At 43.9% G+C, this 15,374-nt stretch overlaps 1 protein-coding gene across 10 annotated transcripts in view; it reads left to right on the top strand.

Moving 5' to 3' along the window:
- Positions 1-9,635: 9,635 nt before the first annotated feature.
- The window catches only part of UHRF1BP1L (UHRF1 binding protein 1 like), an 87,150-nt gene continuing 81,411 nt past the window's right edge, over positions 9,636-15,374 (top strand). For 7 of the 10 annotated variants that reach the window (XR_006273988.1, XR_006273989.1, XM_043491602.1 and 4 more), the window contains exon 1: positions 9,773-9,992. Coding sequence is in view for 7 of the 10 variants with exons in the window: in XM_043491602.1 (XP_043347537.1) it covers positions 9,949-9,992 (44 nt within the window). In the remaining 3 variants the exon portion in view is untranslated. Of the gene's footprint in view, positions 9,993-15,374 lie in introns of all 10 variants that reach the window. The other 3 variants (XM_043491581.1, XM_043491589.1, XM_038408101.2) reach the window with 2 other exon arrangements.

Here is a 15,374-nt window from a genome sequence, read left to right on the forward strand (position 1 = left end):
ACCAGGCATACCACAAGGCCAGGGCAGCCAACAATAGATCTAGTGCTGAGCCATAGGACCTATCACTTTTACAATGAGCTGCAGCCATACTTGGCAGAGAGCCCACCAGGACCCCCAAAACCACTGTGGATACCTAAGAGAAGCCCAAGACAGAGACCCCTGCTGTGAACAGTGAGAAGGAGGAGACTGGAGACACAGCAGAAGGGTCCAGCCATATCATGAGCCAGACCTGTTCTAGACTCCACCAGAGTCTAGCCAGTCCCACCAGACAAGTAAATTGATGAGCATGATGAAGAGGAAGGGGCCACAGGTAAGGGTGTGCATGCAGTTTTCTTTACGATATTTACATTTAAAGATGGATCCAAGCCCTACCCCAAGTTAACAAGACACAGGTACTGACTTTTCATTGTTGTATGAGAAGAGAGAGAAGTACAACAAACAGGTAGAGTTGTTATCTGTTTTTCATTCCCCTGTTGGGTTATGTGGACGGGAGGGGGCATACAGAGGACTTTGTTTATATGCATAGGGAGGTCCCTTTTATCCTGCTGAGAGATACTCTGCAATCCTCTTCCGAAAGTTTCTACGGATGGCTGCCTTATTTCTTCCTCTGCATAGGATGATTTCCCACGTCGTTCCATGATCATTTTGGCTGGCACCATTGCCATAAACAGGCTAGTGGTATACTGGCCTGGGCTGCTTCAGGATGCCAATAACAGCTGTGGTCTCTGTAAATTTGTTACCTTCAGGAGTGAGATGTCAGCAAAAATGGCCACTACCTGTGGAAAACAGTGCCAATGTCCAGTGCCATTGCCCTATACTCTTATCCATGGAATAGGGAGTGAAATTTTATTGCTGCATACAATAGAAAATCATTTCGCCCTTCTTACCCCTGGTGGACCATATTCACCATGGCTGGGGTTAGAGAGTGGTACTGTGCCAAGGTGCTCCAAGGCTGAAGTGTCAATAAACATTTCCTGTTAAACATGTTCGTGGGAATAAGGAGATGGAGTTTTGAAACTTATCTTTCTCCTTCTGTTGTTGTTATAAATCCAGTGGTACATCTGTCTATTTTTACCATCAGTTTTTGGCATCCTGGCTTTGAGGGGTGCCCCTTTCACACCTGCAGAAAATCTGACCATTATGAGGAGGAGAAAGAAGAAGAAATAGTAGGGAGGACATGTTCAGCAAGATCCTTCAAGGCAGTGCTGCAGTGGACCATGAACAAAGGGCCTAGAGGGCCAATATGTCAAGAGCATGAAAAAGGAAAGAGCAGACAGTAGAAAGGCCCAGGAGTCCCAATAAAACAAGGAGAGGACATACATCAGGACACAATGGGTCTTCTCATGCAGCAATCCCAAAAGCTGCACATCCTGATTGACCTGCAGGTCCAAAAATTCCAAATGCTTTGCAGTCCTTGGCGAATTCCCTGGGTCACTTTTTCCTCCCCACCCCACCATACCACGTGGCATCATGGGCTGCATCCTTACCCCTACCACTCCATGCTGGGGGACAGCAAGGAAAATCACAACTTCATATACACTGACCTGTGAAAAACACGGTTGGTATATGTGTAGCCACAATGGACTAGGTTTGTGCACTGAAATGTCCACCTCTACCTAGTTCCTAGGGCTCAAGGCATAACCCGGTTAATCTAGGCACCCCCATCCTTTCCCAGTTCCTAGGGCTCCAGATGAAAGGCACCTAACTTTACCAAAGAACTTCCTTTTGGACCCCAATTTATATACCTTAACAAAGATAAAACAATAAAGAAATGAGGATTTCACAACTACAACTGTGATAAGTGATTTTTTTGTCTGTTACATAATTAATTTTGCTAGGTGTAAATCAATTAAGATAGTGGGGTATGACTGGCTAGAGAATTTTGTTACAATATGTTAGGATTGGACAGAAACAATCAAAGAACCAGATAGAGATCATACAGACAAACAATAGGGACCATCAAGATAAAACAATAAAGAAATGAGGATTTCACAACCACAACTGCGATAAGTGATTTTTTTGCCAGACAGAATGTTATCAAACTAAGTTTTCTGTAACCATCCTAAGTTCTGTTTCTTTATCTGGTGATAGTGGGTGCTATTAGGACAGGACCACCTTCTTAGAAGCCTGATATTACATTGTTTTAATGTAATTTAGAGGGAATGTGAGGATGTGACTTCCTGCTTCTTAGTTAATGGCTGCTGCTCTCTTATTGTGGCTGTAGACAAAGGCCTTAGGCCTTACACTATGGCTACAGGAAAAGGCCTTATCCTTACAGCACCACATAATTCACAGCTTCAGCAAAACACCTAATCAGCAAGCACTACCCAGTTCCTAGCAACACCCAAAGCTCCACACCATAGAACGGTCATCATTTTGCACCTATTGAGCTGGTAATTGAATCTTTCGTTGGTGCCGTTGAGTTGGCCAGTGTATGGCTTCATGAGCTGGCGGAGCACTGAGCAAGTGGTAGGCCAAATCCCCCAGAACCACTATTGGCTTTTCAATATTCCAATGATAATCCCAGCCTATATTGATATCAGTGAAATGTCTCCAGTGATCTGCCAATGCCTTTCTGCTGATGTAGTCTGCAGTAAGGTGGACTCGTACCAAAACAGACATGCGTGCCATCTACCGCCCCACTGCAATTTGGGAACCCCACTGCTACAAATCCATCCACTGTATCCTTCACATTGCCGAGAGTCACAGTCCTGCGCAGCCTGTCATTGTATGCCAATGGCTCCCACTTTGGATTTTCCAACTTCAAAATTATTTCCCACTGATCGAGAATGTGATTGTACACTGTCAATATAGCTTTCATTCTGTTATCCTTGCACTGGAAGGCTGGGGCGAGCTTGGCACACAGATCCAGGAATTTGGCCTTTTGCATCTGACAGTCTGACAGCCACTGCTTGTTGTCCCAAACCTGCATTATGATGTGATCCCACCAGTCACTATTCATTTCTCAGGGCCAGAAGTGGGACTCCACCGTCTGCAGCTGTGCCACGAATGCCATCAACAACCTTGAATTGTTTCTCTCTATGTTCTGCAGCATACTGTCTTCAAACAAATTACCATATCCCACATTGTTGCAGTACTTCCTGAAAATCTCCAAATACAGGATAGGGTGACCAGATCGCAAGAGTGAAATATCAGGACACATTGGGTGAGTGTGGGAGGGAGGTGGAAGAGACAGACACAGCTCCGACCAGAGCCATGAGAAGGGCCACATGGGGGTGGGCCCATGCTGTGTCACACAGCTCCCCTGCCCAGCGCCCCCTGGCTCCACTATGCCCAGAGCCCCCCCCCAACCCTTCCACCACAAATGCACAGTGCTGTGCACACACATCCCTGCCCAGCAACCCCCTGCCCACAGCCCCACCACAGCTGCCCAGCACCCCACACAGAACCCCCCACTCGCTAATTTCCCAATACACACAGATTTCCCCTCCCTCCCTTTCTCCCTCCCAGTGCCCTTCCCCACAGCCCCACCACCACAACTACACAATGCCCCACACAGACCCCCAGTGCCCTGACACACACAGATCTCCTCCACTGCCTAGCACCCCAAAACACACACACTTCCCCCACTGCCCAGTGCCCTCCAGACACCTCCCAGACACTCACCATCACACCCTCCCCCCTTCCCTGGCCACACTCACCAGGCCTGCTGGGAGGTCTCTAGCTTCTAGGGTGAGAGCGGCGAGGGGAGTCTCCACTCTCCAGCTGCTGCCCCCACCACAAGCGTGAGCTCCGTGGTTCCCATTGGCCGGGAAAAGCGCCAATGGGAGCTGCTGGAGCCGCAGAGTGGGGCTTGCAGGCGCTGGCAGCACGCAGACCCCCCCCCACCCTAAGAGCCCGAGGGGCAAGGTGGGGAGTCCCGGTGGTGCTTACTTGGGGCAGCTCCCATCCCGGGAAGCATCCAGCAGGCAGGTCCCTCTGGCTCCTAGAATTACGGGTGGGGTTGGGTCGGGTGGGGGGGCGGAGGGCTCTCTGCTGCTCCCGGCGCCTGCAAGCCCTGCCCCTGCAGGATGTGGTGCTGCTGCCTGCAGGCAGGTGCCGGGAGCTGTCCCAGAAGCAGAGAGCAACAGCGCCGCGGTTGCCGTCCAGATGGTCCCGATATCGGAACAAAGGGTGTCCCGACCAACATAAGGTCGGGATGCGGGACAAATCTACTAAAATCGGGACTTTCCTGATAATATCGGGACGTCTGGTCACCCTAATACAGGAGAATCATGCGTTCCATATTTGCAACATCCATGAGAATAGTACAGAGATCTGCAGCCTCCATGCTTCTGTCAGAGATGCCAGATACCAAAAAATGCTGCAAGAATTAGTGGGATTTAAAGAAAAGGCACCAAAAATAAGGGCTATGGATAGCATTATGGAATGGAGAAAGTTGCATGCTGGGAATGTGACTCCTAGCTCCCAGAGATCCCTGAGCACGTTATTTCTATTAAATACCACATTGCAAAAAGTTCCCAAAAGGCACTGTACCGGATGGCAGTGCGTGGCACTTTGGGATAGCTACACTGCACTTTGCATTCACACAAGCACTCCTGGTGAGTACACACAGAGCCAATGCAAGCAGCAAAGTATTCACAACCACAAGAGATGTACAAATTTCAGCACCTGTACGCAGACATAACTTGCATTGATCAAAGTTTGTAGTGTAGACATGGCCTTAGGTGCTGAACTCTGAGATGGCTGGGGCTTAGGACATGCTCCAGCATGTTGGCATCTCCCTTTGACTAGCTTAGGTTGGGCGTCTAGCATGCTGGTTTCTTTGAATCCCATCCTGAGGCACCTATCTCTCCCCATTCATTGTATAGGGATTCTAGATACCTAATCTAGACATGGTGGATCCCAATGATTTTCTAGGTGCCTCAGTTATTTGTGAGGGTGACTGGAGTTCTAGGGGGCCACACTGAAATTGCTCAATTAGGGCAAACTGCAAAGAATGGGGCAGATTATCCCCAAAACTGGTGGTTATTCTAATACTTAAATTCACCAAGCCAGCAACAAAACAGCTTCTACAATACTTTCCTGGTTACCCAGAAGCCAAAACACAATGCCCTTAAAGCAACCCAGCCTATGGACTTCCTCCCAGGTAGCCAAGTCAAATATGATGAGGATTACTGAAAATCTCGTCCCATTAGCCTGGAGCAGTGAACTGCAGTCACTGGGAGCGGCAATCGGCTGAACCTGCAGACACCGCAGGTAAACAAACTGGCCCTCCCCACCAGGGGCTTTCCCTGCACAAGCTGGTGGAACAAGTTTGGGAACCACTGAATTAAGAGATCATTATTCATTCACACTTGAATATAATTCTTAGGTCAGTTTCATAGTAGGGATGGTGGGCTTCAGAGTTGCACAGAGTTCTTTCAGAATTAGTTCCATAAATTATAGTCCAATGTCCAAATATTCAATATCAGGGCGATCCAGAGTGTAACTGGAGACCACAGTCTTGTGACTCAAACTTCCCCTGACTAAACTTAAGCAGATCTGATAAAAAGGATTAAGTCCAAAAAGTTTTATAGAGATTTTTGCAGCCTCTTGACAGCACACAGTCCTTGGATGAATAATAGGCTTTTGAAGTAACCTTCTATTTCCTAAGAATCACCACTAATTAGTTATATTAATTAGTATAAGGTAAAAAGAAAAGGAGTACTTGTGGCACCTTAGAGACTAACAAATTTATTTGAGCATACAGCTCACTTCATCGGATGCATTTGGTGGAAAATACAGTGGGGAGATTTATATACACACACAGAGAACATGAAACAATGGGTTTTATCATACACACTGTAAGGAGAGTGATCACTTAAGATGAGCCAGTTTATATACAGTTTACTACAAACTTCAAAGAGAAGTATAGACAATGAAATTATTACACTCAAGCTTCATCTAAATGTTAATATTTCCTTTTGATCTTTGAATTAACAGATATAGTAAGAAACAGGAACCTTCTGTTTACATCTCACAAGATACAAGTAAACACATACAATTAGTTTCAGAGTGGTGGCAGTGTTAGTCTGTATAAGCAAAAACAAGAAGTCCCTGTGACACTTTAGAGACTAACACATTTATTTGGGCATAAGCTTTTGTGTGCTAAAACCCATTTCATCAGATGCATGGAGTGAAAAATACAGTAAGCAGTATATATATTACAGCATATGAAAACATGGGAGTTGTCTTACCAAGTGGCGGGGTAGGAGGGGTGTCAGTGCTAAGGAGGCCAGTTCAATTAAGGTGGAAGTGGCCTATTATCAACAGTTGACAAGAAGTGAATATCAAGAGAGGGGAAATTACTTTTGTAGTGCTAACGAGGCCAATGCAATCAAGGTGGATGTTGCCTTGTCAACTGTTGGAAATGGGCTTTTGTGCTGTTGTGCAGATGTGAGCAGGAGCAGAGAGAGGTATGTCTAGTTCTAATAGAAGTAAGTGCTTTGTTCTTGGTAACCCAAAAGTAACACAGACAGAGACACAGAGCTACAATATTAACCCTTTCAGTGCCTTCAAGCAGACCATTTACCCCAAATACTGTAAGAACAACGGTAATGCTATTTCTTGTGGTTCATGGATGAGAAGATCTTGTTTCACTGAAGTCCATGTCAAGCTCCAAGGGAGTACAATCCCAGTATGATGGATTATATATATATTTTTCTAGTTTAACATAGTTTGAATTTTTGTTGTTATCCAGTAATGTAAGAAAAGCATTATAATATTCTCATCCCTCTTTAATATAACTGACTTTCTTGCAAATACTGGCCTTAGAAAATGACTGATATAAAATGTTTCCATATGATTGAAAAACAGAGATCTCTTCTTTCAAGCCAGGATTGGCAGCAGAATGCAAGACATTCTGGTTTTAGACCAATCCTCATTATGTGCTCAGGTCGGTGACTTAATGGCAGCATCCTTAATCCTTGCTCTAACAGATCTATTTTTTGGTTCTTGAAAGGAGGTCACTGGAATTATCAGAAGTCTATTTTCCAGTTCAGCAGTTTCTAGTTTCCTGTTAACATTAAATAAAAGGCACTCTAAAATGTGGGCTGATTTCCTAACATGTCTCTCAACTGACAAAGTAATATGTGCTATCAGAATTAATTAATTAAAAAAATACAGAAAACAGAAACTCACAAATATTTTTTAAAGTTATAATTGTGGCATATTTTTGGTTTTTAGAATTCTTATATTACAGTCCAAACTTTCAGCTACCCATTGGAGTTCTTAATATACAACAGATACACAAGTTATCATTCGCCAGCTTTGTCATTATTACATCTTATTGACAACATTCAATACCTACATTAGTGGTAGAGGGGCAAAATGTCAGCATGGCTATTGCTAACTTTTCTATGCTCACACTGTATGAAATGGGGAAAATGCAATTTAGTTAATTTAATTTAGACTGGTACGGTCTGACTGTTTTGTTAATGTTTCCCTTCCTCTCCCACCACAGCCAACTCAATCACTACTTCACATCACACATGTTTATTTGGTAGTGTTATACTGAACTCAAACTTATATTTTCACTCCTTTTTAGGACCTACAAAAATTGTAGTTTCAGCATCAGACCAGCAATTCCACCTACTTCAACCAGAACATGTTACTCTATCTAGATTTCCTAACAGTCAATAGAATAAAATGTCTCCAATAATTCAAGAATATGAGATTCCTGAACACTGTAGTATGATGTGTGATAAAACTGATCTCTGAATTCCTAGAATATAATCTAGAAGTGCCATCAACTGTTGCTGTGCTACTACGGTTGCACTTTTAAAACTTGCCAGTTTTGCCATAGACAACTTTTGTACTGAGGTACTCTTATTTAGTTAACTAAGGTGTTTCCCAAGGTCATCAGGATGCCTTTTTATATATTTTTTGGATGGGGAAGTTCTAGAATGAAAAGATGGGTTGTTAGAAAGACAAGGTATGTGAAGTCATAATTCATTGCATCAGCTTCTGTTGATGAAAGCTACAAGCTTTGGAGCTTACACAGAGCTCTTTTTCAGGTTATATGGGTTGTTGACAGATGGCTTGTTGACAGAGTGAATTGGTCTCCAAAGAAACCGATGAAGTGAGCTGTAGCTCACGAAAGCTTATGCTCAAATAAATTTGTTTGTCTCTAAGGTGCCACAAGTACTCCTTTTCTTTTTGCGAATACAGACTAACACGGCTGCTACTCTGAAACCAAAGAAAGGAAGTAATCTATCTATGTATTTAATCTCCCTGTGAAAAGCCTCAGTAAGGTTAAGAGAAGAGTTTTTTAAAAAAGTCTGGGACTTGAGTAATTGTTGGGAAATTCAGATTATCAGAGGCACAAGTATCTATAAGTGTTGAAGTACTGAAGAGGTTTCTCCTCAGTAGTTCTTATTAGGGCAAAGTTTACAGGTTATATATATGATAACTATGATATCTTTCTTTGGGCCATGTATATTTTTCTTTTTCTTTTGGCATGGTGTTCCTGGTGTAGATAATTTTTTTTATTTGTATGTTTCCAGTTGGAAAGGAGTACTGTTTGTAAATAAAGGGTCTAAAAGCTTCATTTTGGTCCATTACTGAGATAAGCTGTATTAAAAACAGAACTGGAGGAGTATAAGGGAATTCCACGCTGCCTTGAAATATAACAAAACTGTGTATTGCTGGTGTGAATGAAATAAAAGAAAGTTTTCCATCTCCACACATGACCAACCATTAGGACATTTGTGGGAGATGGCCATGATAATATATATAATCATGGCAATAGACAATTAGAGCCTGGGGAAGGGAGGTTAAAGCCCCCTCCCCAAATTAGGGATTTCAGTAATAAAGAAAGAAAACAGTGAGCTTGGAACAGAAGTTAATTTCTCATTATTAAAAGAGGACAAATTTTGTCATAGCACAAAACTACTCATTCAAGTGATAGTCAACAGCTATTATGTTTTAACTCTAGGTCTCCCTCCAAATAAAATATAGTTATCTACATTTGATTTTTTTTTTATCAAGACTAAACTCTGTTATATGAAAACAGTAGAATCCTAGCTCCCTTGTTATGTATCTCTCATAATGCATCTGTATTGATCTATTGTTTGTATTTCTTATTTTCAACAAAAGGAACAGGGGAATATGGATCCTGGCTGATGATCTCCTCCTCAAAGTCGAGTGATGGAAATATGGGCTGGGGAAGTGCGGTAGGGAAAGGGCCTGCGGGCAGCGTAGGATGGGATGGGAATACAGATGAAGAAGGAGGCAGGCAGGATGCAGGTCTGGGGAATGAGAGTGAGGGAAGGGTAGGGAAGCTTCAAGTAGAAATGGGGTCGCAAGGGGTCGGCAACAAATGTAATGAATGAAATTCGAGCCGGATCACGGCAGGGCGCACTTTACCTTCTGTTTTAACAAAAGCTGCTGCTCACATTTTGCGATCGACCTTCTACTTCCCCCCCCGCCCCCCCCATTTTCGGCCCTGCTGGAAGGGGCAAGGGAAGGGAGTCGGGCTGAGGCGCAGCAGCAGGGCAAGGGAAGGGGGGCTGAAGAGGAAGTTGGCTGAGGTGAGCCTGGCCGGGGAAGGCTGGTCAGGGCGAGGGGGAGGCGGACTGTGGACGAGGCAGGCGGCGTGGGGACGGCTGGGGTGACCCGTGCGAAGGGGGAGGCTGGTTGGGTAGAGACGGGCGAGGGGCGAGCTGGGGTTTTGGCTCCTCCGAGTCCCGTGCGGCGCCCCGCTGGGGCAGCGGCGGCTGCAGGCGGCCTTGGGCCGCCCGGGGGAGGTGGATCTGCCCGGCACCGCCCCCTCTCCTCACCCCCGGTCTCTGTCACTAGGTGATGGTGCAGCCAAGATGGCGGCGGGAGCGTGAGCGGAGGCGGCTCCGCTCCCCGACCCCGGGAGGAGGCAGCGCAGGGATGAGCCGCGTCCCCGGCCCCGTTTGGTTCCCGTGAGGCTCGCAGGGAGCCGGCGGCGCCCGGGCCATGGCGGGGATTATCAAGAAGCAGATCCTCAAGCACCTCTCCAGGTGAGTGCGGGGCCGCGGGCGCCCCCCTCCCCGCGGGATCCGGGTGTGCGGGCCCGCCGGGTCCCCCCTCTCCACTCGCCTGGCTGGCACCAGAAGGCGGCGGGGGGGGGGGGACCCGGCTCCGCTCAGCTCCTGGGGGAGATGGGGGTCCCGTGAACGCCCCCCTCCGGGGGAGGGGCCGGGGAGGCTTGGAGCGCTGGCAGCTGTTTTGTAGGATGGGTTTGAAGTTCTAGGGTAAGAAAAAAAAATCTTGCTCGGTGCCAAGGTGCGGGCTCGTTGGAAACAGCCGCGCGAGAGAACAGCCCTGAGGGGGAAGAGGGATTCGCGCTGGCTGGCGTAGGAGAGTCCGGGGATGAGTCAGGCTGGCGGGGTTGGTTCCCCTCCAGCCACCCCCAGATCCCTGAAGCGTCCCCCCCCCGAGCGCTGCAGGATACAAGGCGGCCTCGCAACCAGCCTGGCCATTTATCGTGCCGGGCTGTCGCAGAGGACAAAGATCCGTCTGTGCCCCTCTGCTCCGGCATCAGTGTGTAGTTGGAAAGGCGGAAAGACACAGTGGCTGAGGTAATATCGTTAATTGGACACACTTCTGCTGCTGCTGAGAGAGACAAGCTGTTGAGCTTACCCAGAGCTCTTCTTCAGGTCTGGGAAATGTCCTTGGAGTGTCAAAGCTAAATACAAGGTGGGGCAGATTATTTAGCATAAATAGTTATCCTGGATTTTAAGGGAGGACCATTCAAGGGGCAGTAATTAGGTAGGTGAGTAAGTGCGGGGTGTGGGAGGGACAGCTGAGCTACAGTCACTGCCCAGGAGAAGTCATTACACAAAGTAAAACTATTTCCCCATGTTATTTCTCTCCCCCCACCCCACCCCCCACTGTTCCTCAGATGTTCTTTTCAGAGTAGCAGCTGTGTTAGTCTGTATTCGCAAAAAGAAAAGGAGTACTTGTGGCACCTTAGAGACGAACACATTTATTTGAGCATAAGCTTTCGTGAGCTACAGCTCACTTCATCGGATGCATTTGGTGGAAAACGCTCCCCTCTGTTTTTTCCACCAAATGCATCCGATGAAGTGAGCTGTAGCTCACGAAAGCTTATGCTCTAATAAATTTGTTAGTCTCTAAGGTGCCACAAGTACTCCTTTTTCTTTTTTCAGATATTCTTGTTAACTGCTGGAAATATCCTACCTTGCTTGTCACCATGAAAGGTTTTCCTCCTTTCTCCCCCCTGCTGCTGGTGATGGCTCATCTGAAGTGATCACTCTCCTTACAGTGTGTATGATAAAACCCATTGTTTCATGTTCTCTGTGTGTGTATATAAATCTCCCCACTGTATTTTCCACCAAATGCATCCGATGAAGTGAGCTGTAGCTCACAAAAGCTTATGCTCAAATGAATTTGTTAGTCTCTAAGGTGCCACAAGTACTCCTTTTCTTTTTGCAAATACAGACTAACACTGCTGCTACTCTGAAATCAGTCACTGCCCAGGAGAAGTGGAGTGAGCTGTAAATTGTACTTGACACGTTGTATGTGGGAGGAGCAAGCAACAGCATGGCTGATGTCATGGAGTCCAGTGCGCACAGTCTTTGCTGCCTATTCCAGACAGCTCCACATTTGTCTCGGATGACAAGGAATCCAGAACAGTGGTGAAATTTTAGCAGGCACCACAGCGCATGGGCCAAATGAGTAATCTGGGATAAGAAAATCCCTGACATAGAGAAGGATGACTATACTAGGGAGGTTTCAGAGTAGCAGCCGTGTTAGTCTGTATTCGCAAAAAGAAAAGGAGTACTTGTGGCATCTTAGAGACTAACAAATTCATTTGAGCATAAGCTTTCGTGAGCTACAGCTCACTTCATCGGATGTATCAAATGAATTTGTTAGTCTCTAAGGTGCCACAAGTACTCTTTTTCTTTATACTAGGGAGCTGGCTGAGTGAACAAAAGAGCACTTTGAAATCTGATGTAGTTAAGATGCTAAACACCATTGCTGGTCTCTTGAACCCTTAACTTATCACAATCAAAACAATACATGTGTAGCCCCACATGGGTGTGAAATCGAATTCTTTTGCACATTTGCACAGCGTAGGAAGATGCTTTGTAACAATTCATGCCCTGTGTGTCAGGCAGTCAAAAGGTTACAATTTTTGTACTGTCTCTGTGATTGATTATTGTTTAATTCACTTCATGGTAAAGGCCAACTCTGTTATAAAATATGCACTCAGTCCTGGGTGTGTACATGAATATGTACACAAACTTGTGTGTGAAAGATAAAAACTGTAACCAGAGGCGCCAGCTGTTATAGAATGTAGTGAGATGATCTGATTAATGGGAGGGTTTTTTTAAATGCAATTGAATAATTTGATTTCATTGTTTTAAAAGGGGGAGCCAAAAAGTTTCACTGTATGGTCAGAATCTGTGGTGACAGCACAACCTTGGCAGCCCTTCAGAGTTTGTGCTTGTGATTAGAAAAACTGCTCTGGAAAGAGCACTTTATTACTCTTCTTAGTTGCTCCATATGTGCTTTCAAGTTGTATATGATTTACAGATGATGCATTTACTGTTGCCAATAGTAATAAATAGCAAATAAAAGAAAAGAAAACCAAATATAGTTGTGGCTCTGTCTCCTCCTACAAGATTAGTAGTTGTGATGTACAAAGCAGAAATGATACAATTTTATTTTTTCTGATTTTTATAATGGCATTGATGATGATTGAGAATCTTCTTATGACCTGAACATAATAGAACACTTTGAGAATGAAAATGGAATACCAAGATATCATTTGTACAGAATCAGTTTGTTAATCATGAGCATACATGAAATTGCAGGCCTTCATTTAGGGCCTGAGTCTATGTGGTGCTTGGCTTCTTCAACTTCCAGTGAAGTCAGTAGGAGTTGATGGAGTTCAACACATTGTAAGATCAACCCCATCATTTTCCACAAGAAGTGGTTTTTCCATATGTAAAGATCAAGAAGTTTGGAGTTCAAAAGCTCTAAGTTCCTGTATACATTAGTGGTATATTCTTTTCATAATACAACATTCTATCTCCTGTTAGTAATGTGTTAATAAACTGTATGCACCATGAAAGTAGAAATAGAACCACAATCTTTGTATTTTACATTAAGGTTTTGTTTGTTTTTAATACATGTTCATGCCTAAAATCAGCTGTGCGCAGTAGTTGGTTTTTATAATGTAAATCCACATCCACATGTTAGGTCAGAATTGAGCCCCTAGGTTATTTTTTTTTACTGTTCTATAATTTGCAGTTGGTTTCTAGTGGTTTGTAAGGCTATGTATTGAAACACAACAGATCATTCAAACCTTTAAAGTTCAGAGATTTTTTAAACTCTGATAAGCTGACAATTTGAAATTTGTACAGATATGGGTTTTTTATTGTCCTCCTTACACTTACAATATAGTAGACACATTGTTTCACAAAATCTGGACCCCATTCTGACACTTGTACTAATTTGGAAATCAATGAGGACTACTTGTGGAGGAAGGCTTTGCTCAGCATGAGTAAAAGGAGCAGGATTAGGCCTCTACTTAGCTGGTGCAGTTAAATATAGAGATCTGTCATGTCAATAAAATGGCTGATTTGACATGTCAATAAAATATTCAATGGAGAATAAAGAAAACTTTCCATTAATATCAGAAATGTTTTTCCTAGGAAATTAAAATGTGTATATAGTGGGGTATGTATATATGATAGCCTATATAGCTTTATATAGGCTTTATAGAAAAGGTAGAACAAATTCTTATGAATAGCAATTTGCAAAGCAAATGCTAATTATCTATCAGTCTCTAACTCTTGAAACTGTTTCCTGTTTTTTCCACAAAATGCATCCGATGAAGTGAGCTGTAGCTCACGAAAGCTTATGCTCTAATAAATTTGTTAGTCTCTAAGGTGCCACAAGTACTCCTTTTCTTTTTGTTTCCTGAGTGTGTTCTGTTTGCGGTTTTGGGGTTAATTAGATATGTTCTAGCACTAGCAGTTAGGTGTACTAAACTTCAGGCTTCTTTCTCATAGTAGTTCTCAGTGCTTCAGGGTTCTTTCTCACATATAACCTACTAATTTGTTTGCTTTAAATGTAGGGAAAAAATTGCAAGTTACAAATCAGTATTTCTTAACCATTTTCTTAATGTGCTACAATAAAAAATTATTGGATTACAGAGCTGTTAGGTTTGTCAAATCAGTTTTCCAAACCAGACACAGATAAGAGTAGACTAAAGACCCTAGCACAATGGGACCCTACTCTTGGCTGGAGCCCCTAGGCACTACCATAATTGCAATAAGGGAAAAGGAATCACAATAGGTGCTTCCTTTACATTTCTAGGTGAGATGAAATTGCTCCTCTCTCTCTTGGTATCAGTTCCAGCAGAAACAGAGACCTTGTCAGCTCATAAAGTATCCCAGATTGTCCTGTCGGGCTTCAGGAATAATGTGAGTGGAGATTCAGTAAGTTTTATGCTCGTTCATTCCTTTGGAGTGGAAAGTAAAGAAAAGTAAAAAATCAAAACCAAACTTAAACTGGGTAAATAAAACCAACCTGACAAAAACAACACCCTCCCTTTCCAGATGACTCTGAGTTTTATACAGTCTTAGCATAACTTTGGTAAATGATTTTAGACCTTCTTTTTCTTCGGAATCCTGGGATAACAGAACCCATAGATAAATAGATAGATAAATAAATAGGTTGTTACAGTATCTCTCTCTCTCTCTTTTTTTTTTTTTTTTTTTGTAAATAGGCTGGGTTTCTTGGTTCCATTGTTGTGACTGTTCTCACTGTTTCATGTATTACAGGGGAAGCAGGTAGTGAATTCTATCTATATTTAGCTTGCTTAACACTTTCGATTATTACAAAAAGTTATATTGTTGTTTTCTTTGAGAAGCTTTTGCACCTCTTTTGTTTGCAGCAGATCTTTGATATTTGGTAAGAGAATAAACCTCAGGCTACACAGATGCCTTTTCTTTGACCCATAAAATTCTCTTTAGCTTTTGCTGTGATTATAAATTTAAAGATTGCCATTTCACTTCTCTCATTTATGTTCCTCAGGAAAATGTTGGCAGAATGTAACAATAAAAACTGAATGAGCACTCTCAGGCCTGGTCTAAACTATGGGGGGAGGGGATCGATCTAAAATACGTCGACTTCAGCTACGCTATTCTCGTAGCTGAAGTCGACATATCTTGGATCGACTTAGAATCACTTACTTCGCATCCTCACGGCGCAGGATCAACAGCTGCCGCTCCCTCATCGACTCCGCTTCTGCCTCTCACCCTGGTGGAGTTCTGGAGTCAACAGCAGAGCGATCGGGGATCGATTTATCACATCTAGTGTAGACACGATAAATCGATCCCCGATAGATTGATCACTATCCACCG

This window comes from Dermochelys coriacea, chromosome 1 (genome assembly GCF_009764565.3).
Source record: "Dermochelys coriacea isolate rDerCor1 chromosome 1, rDerCor1.pri.v4, whole genome shotgun sequence".
NCBI classification, from domain to species: Eukaryota; Metazoa; Chordata; order Testudines; family Dermochelyidae; genus Dermochelys; species Dermochelys coriacea.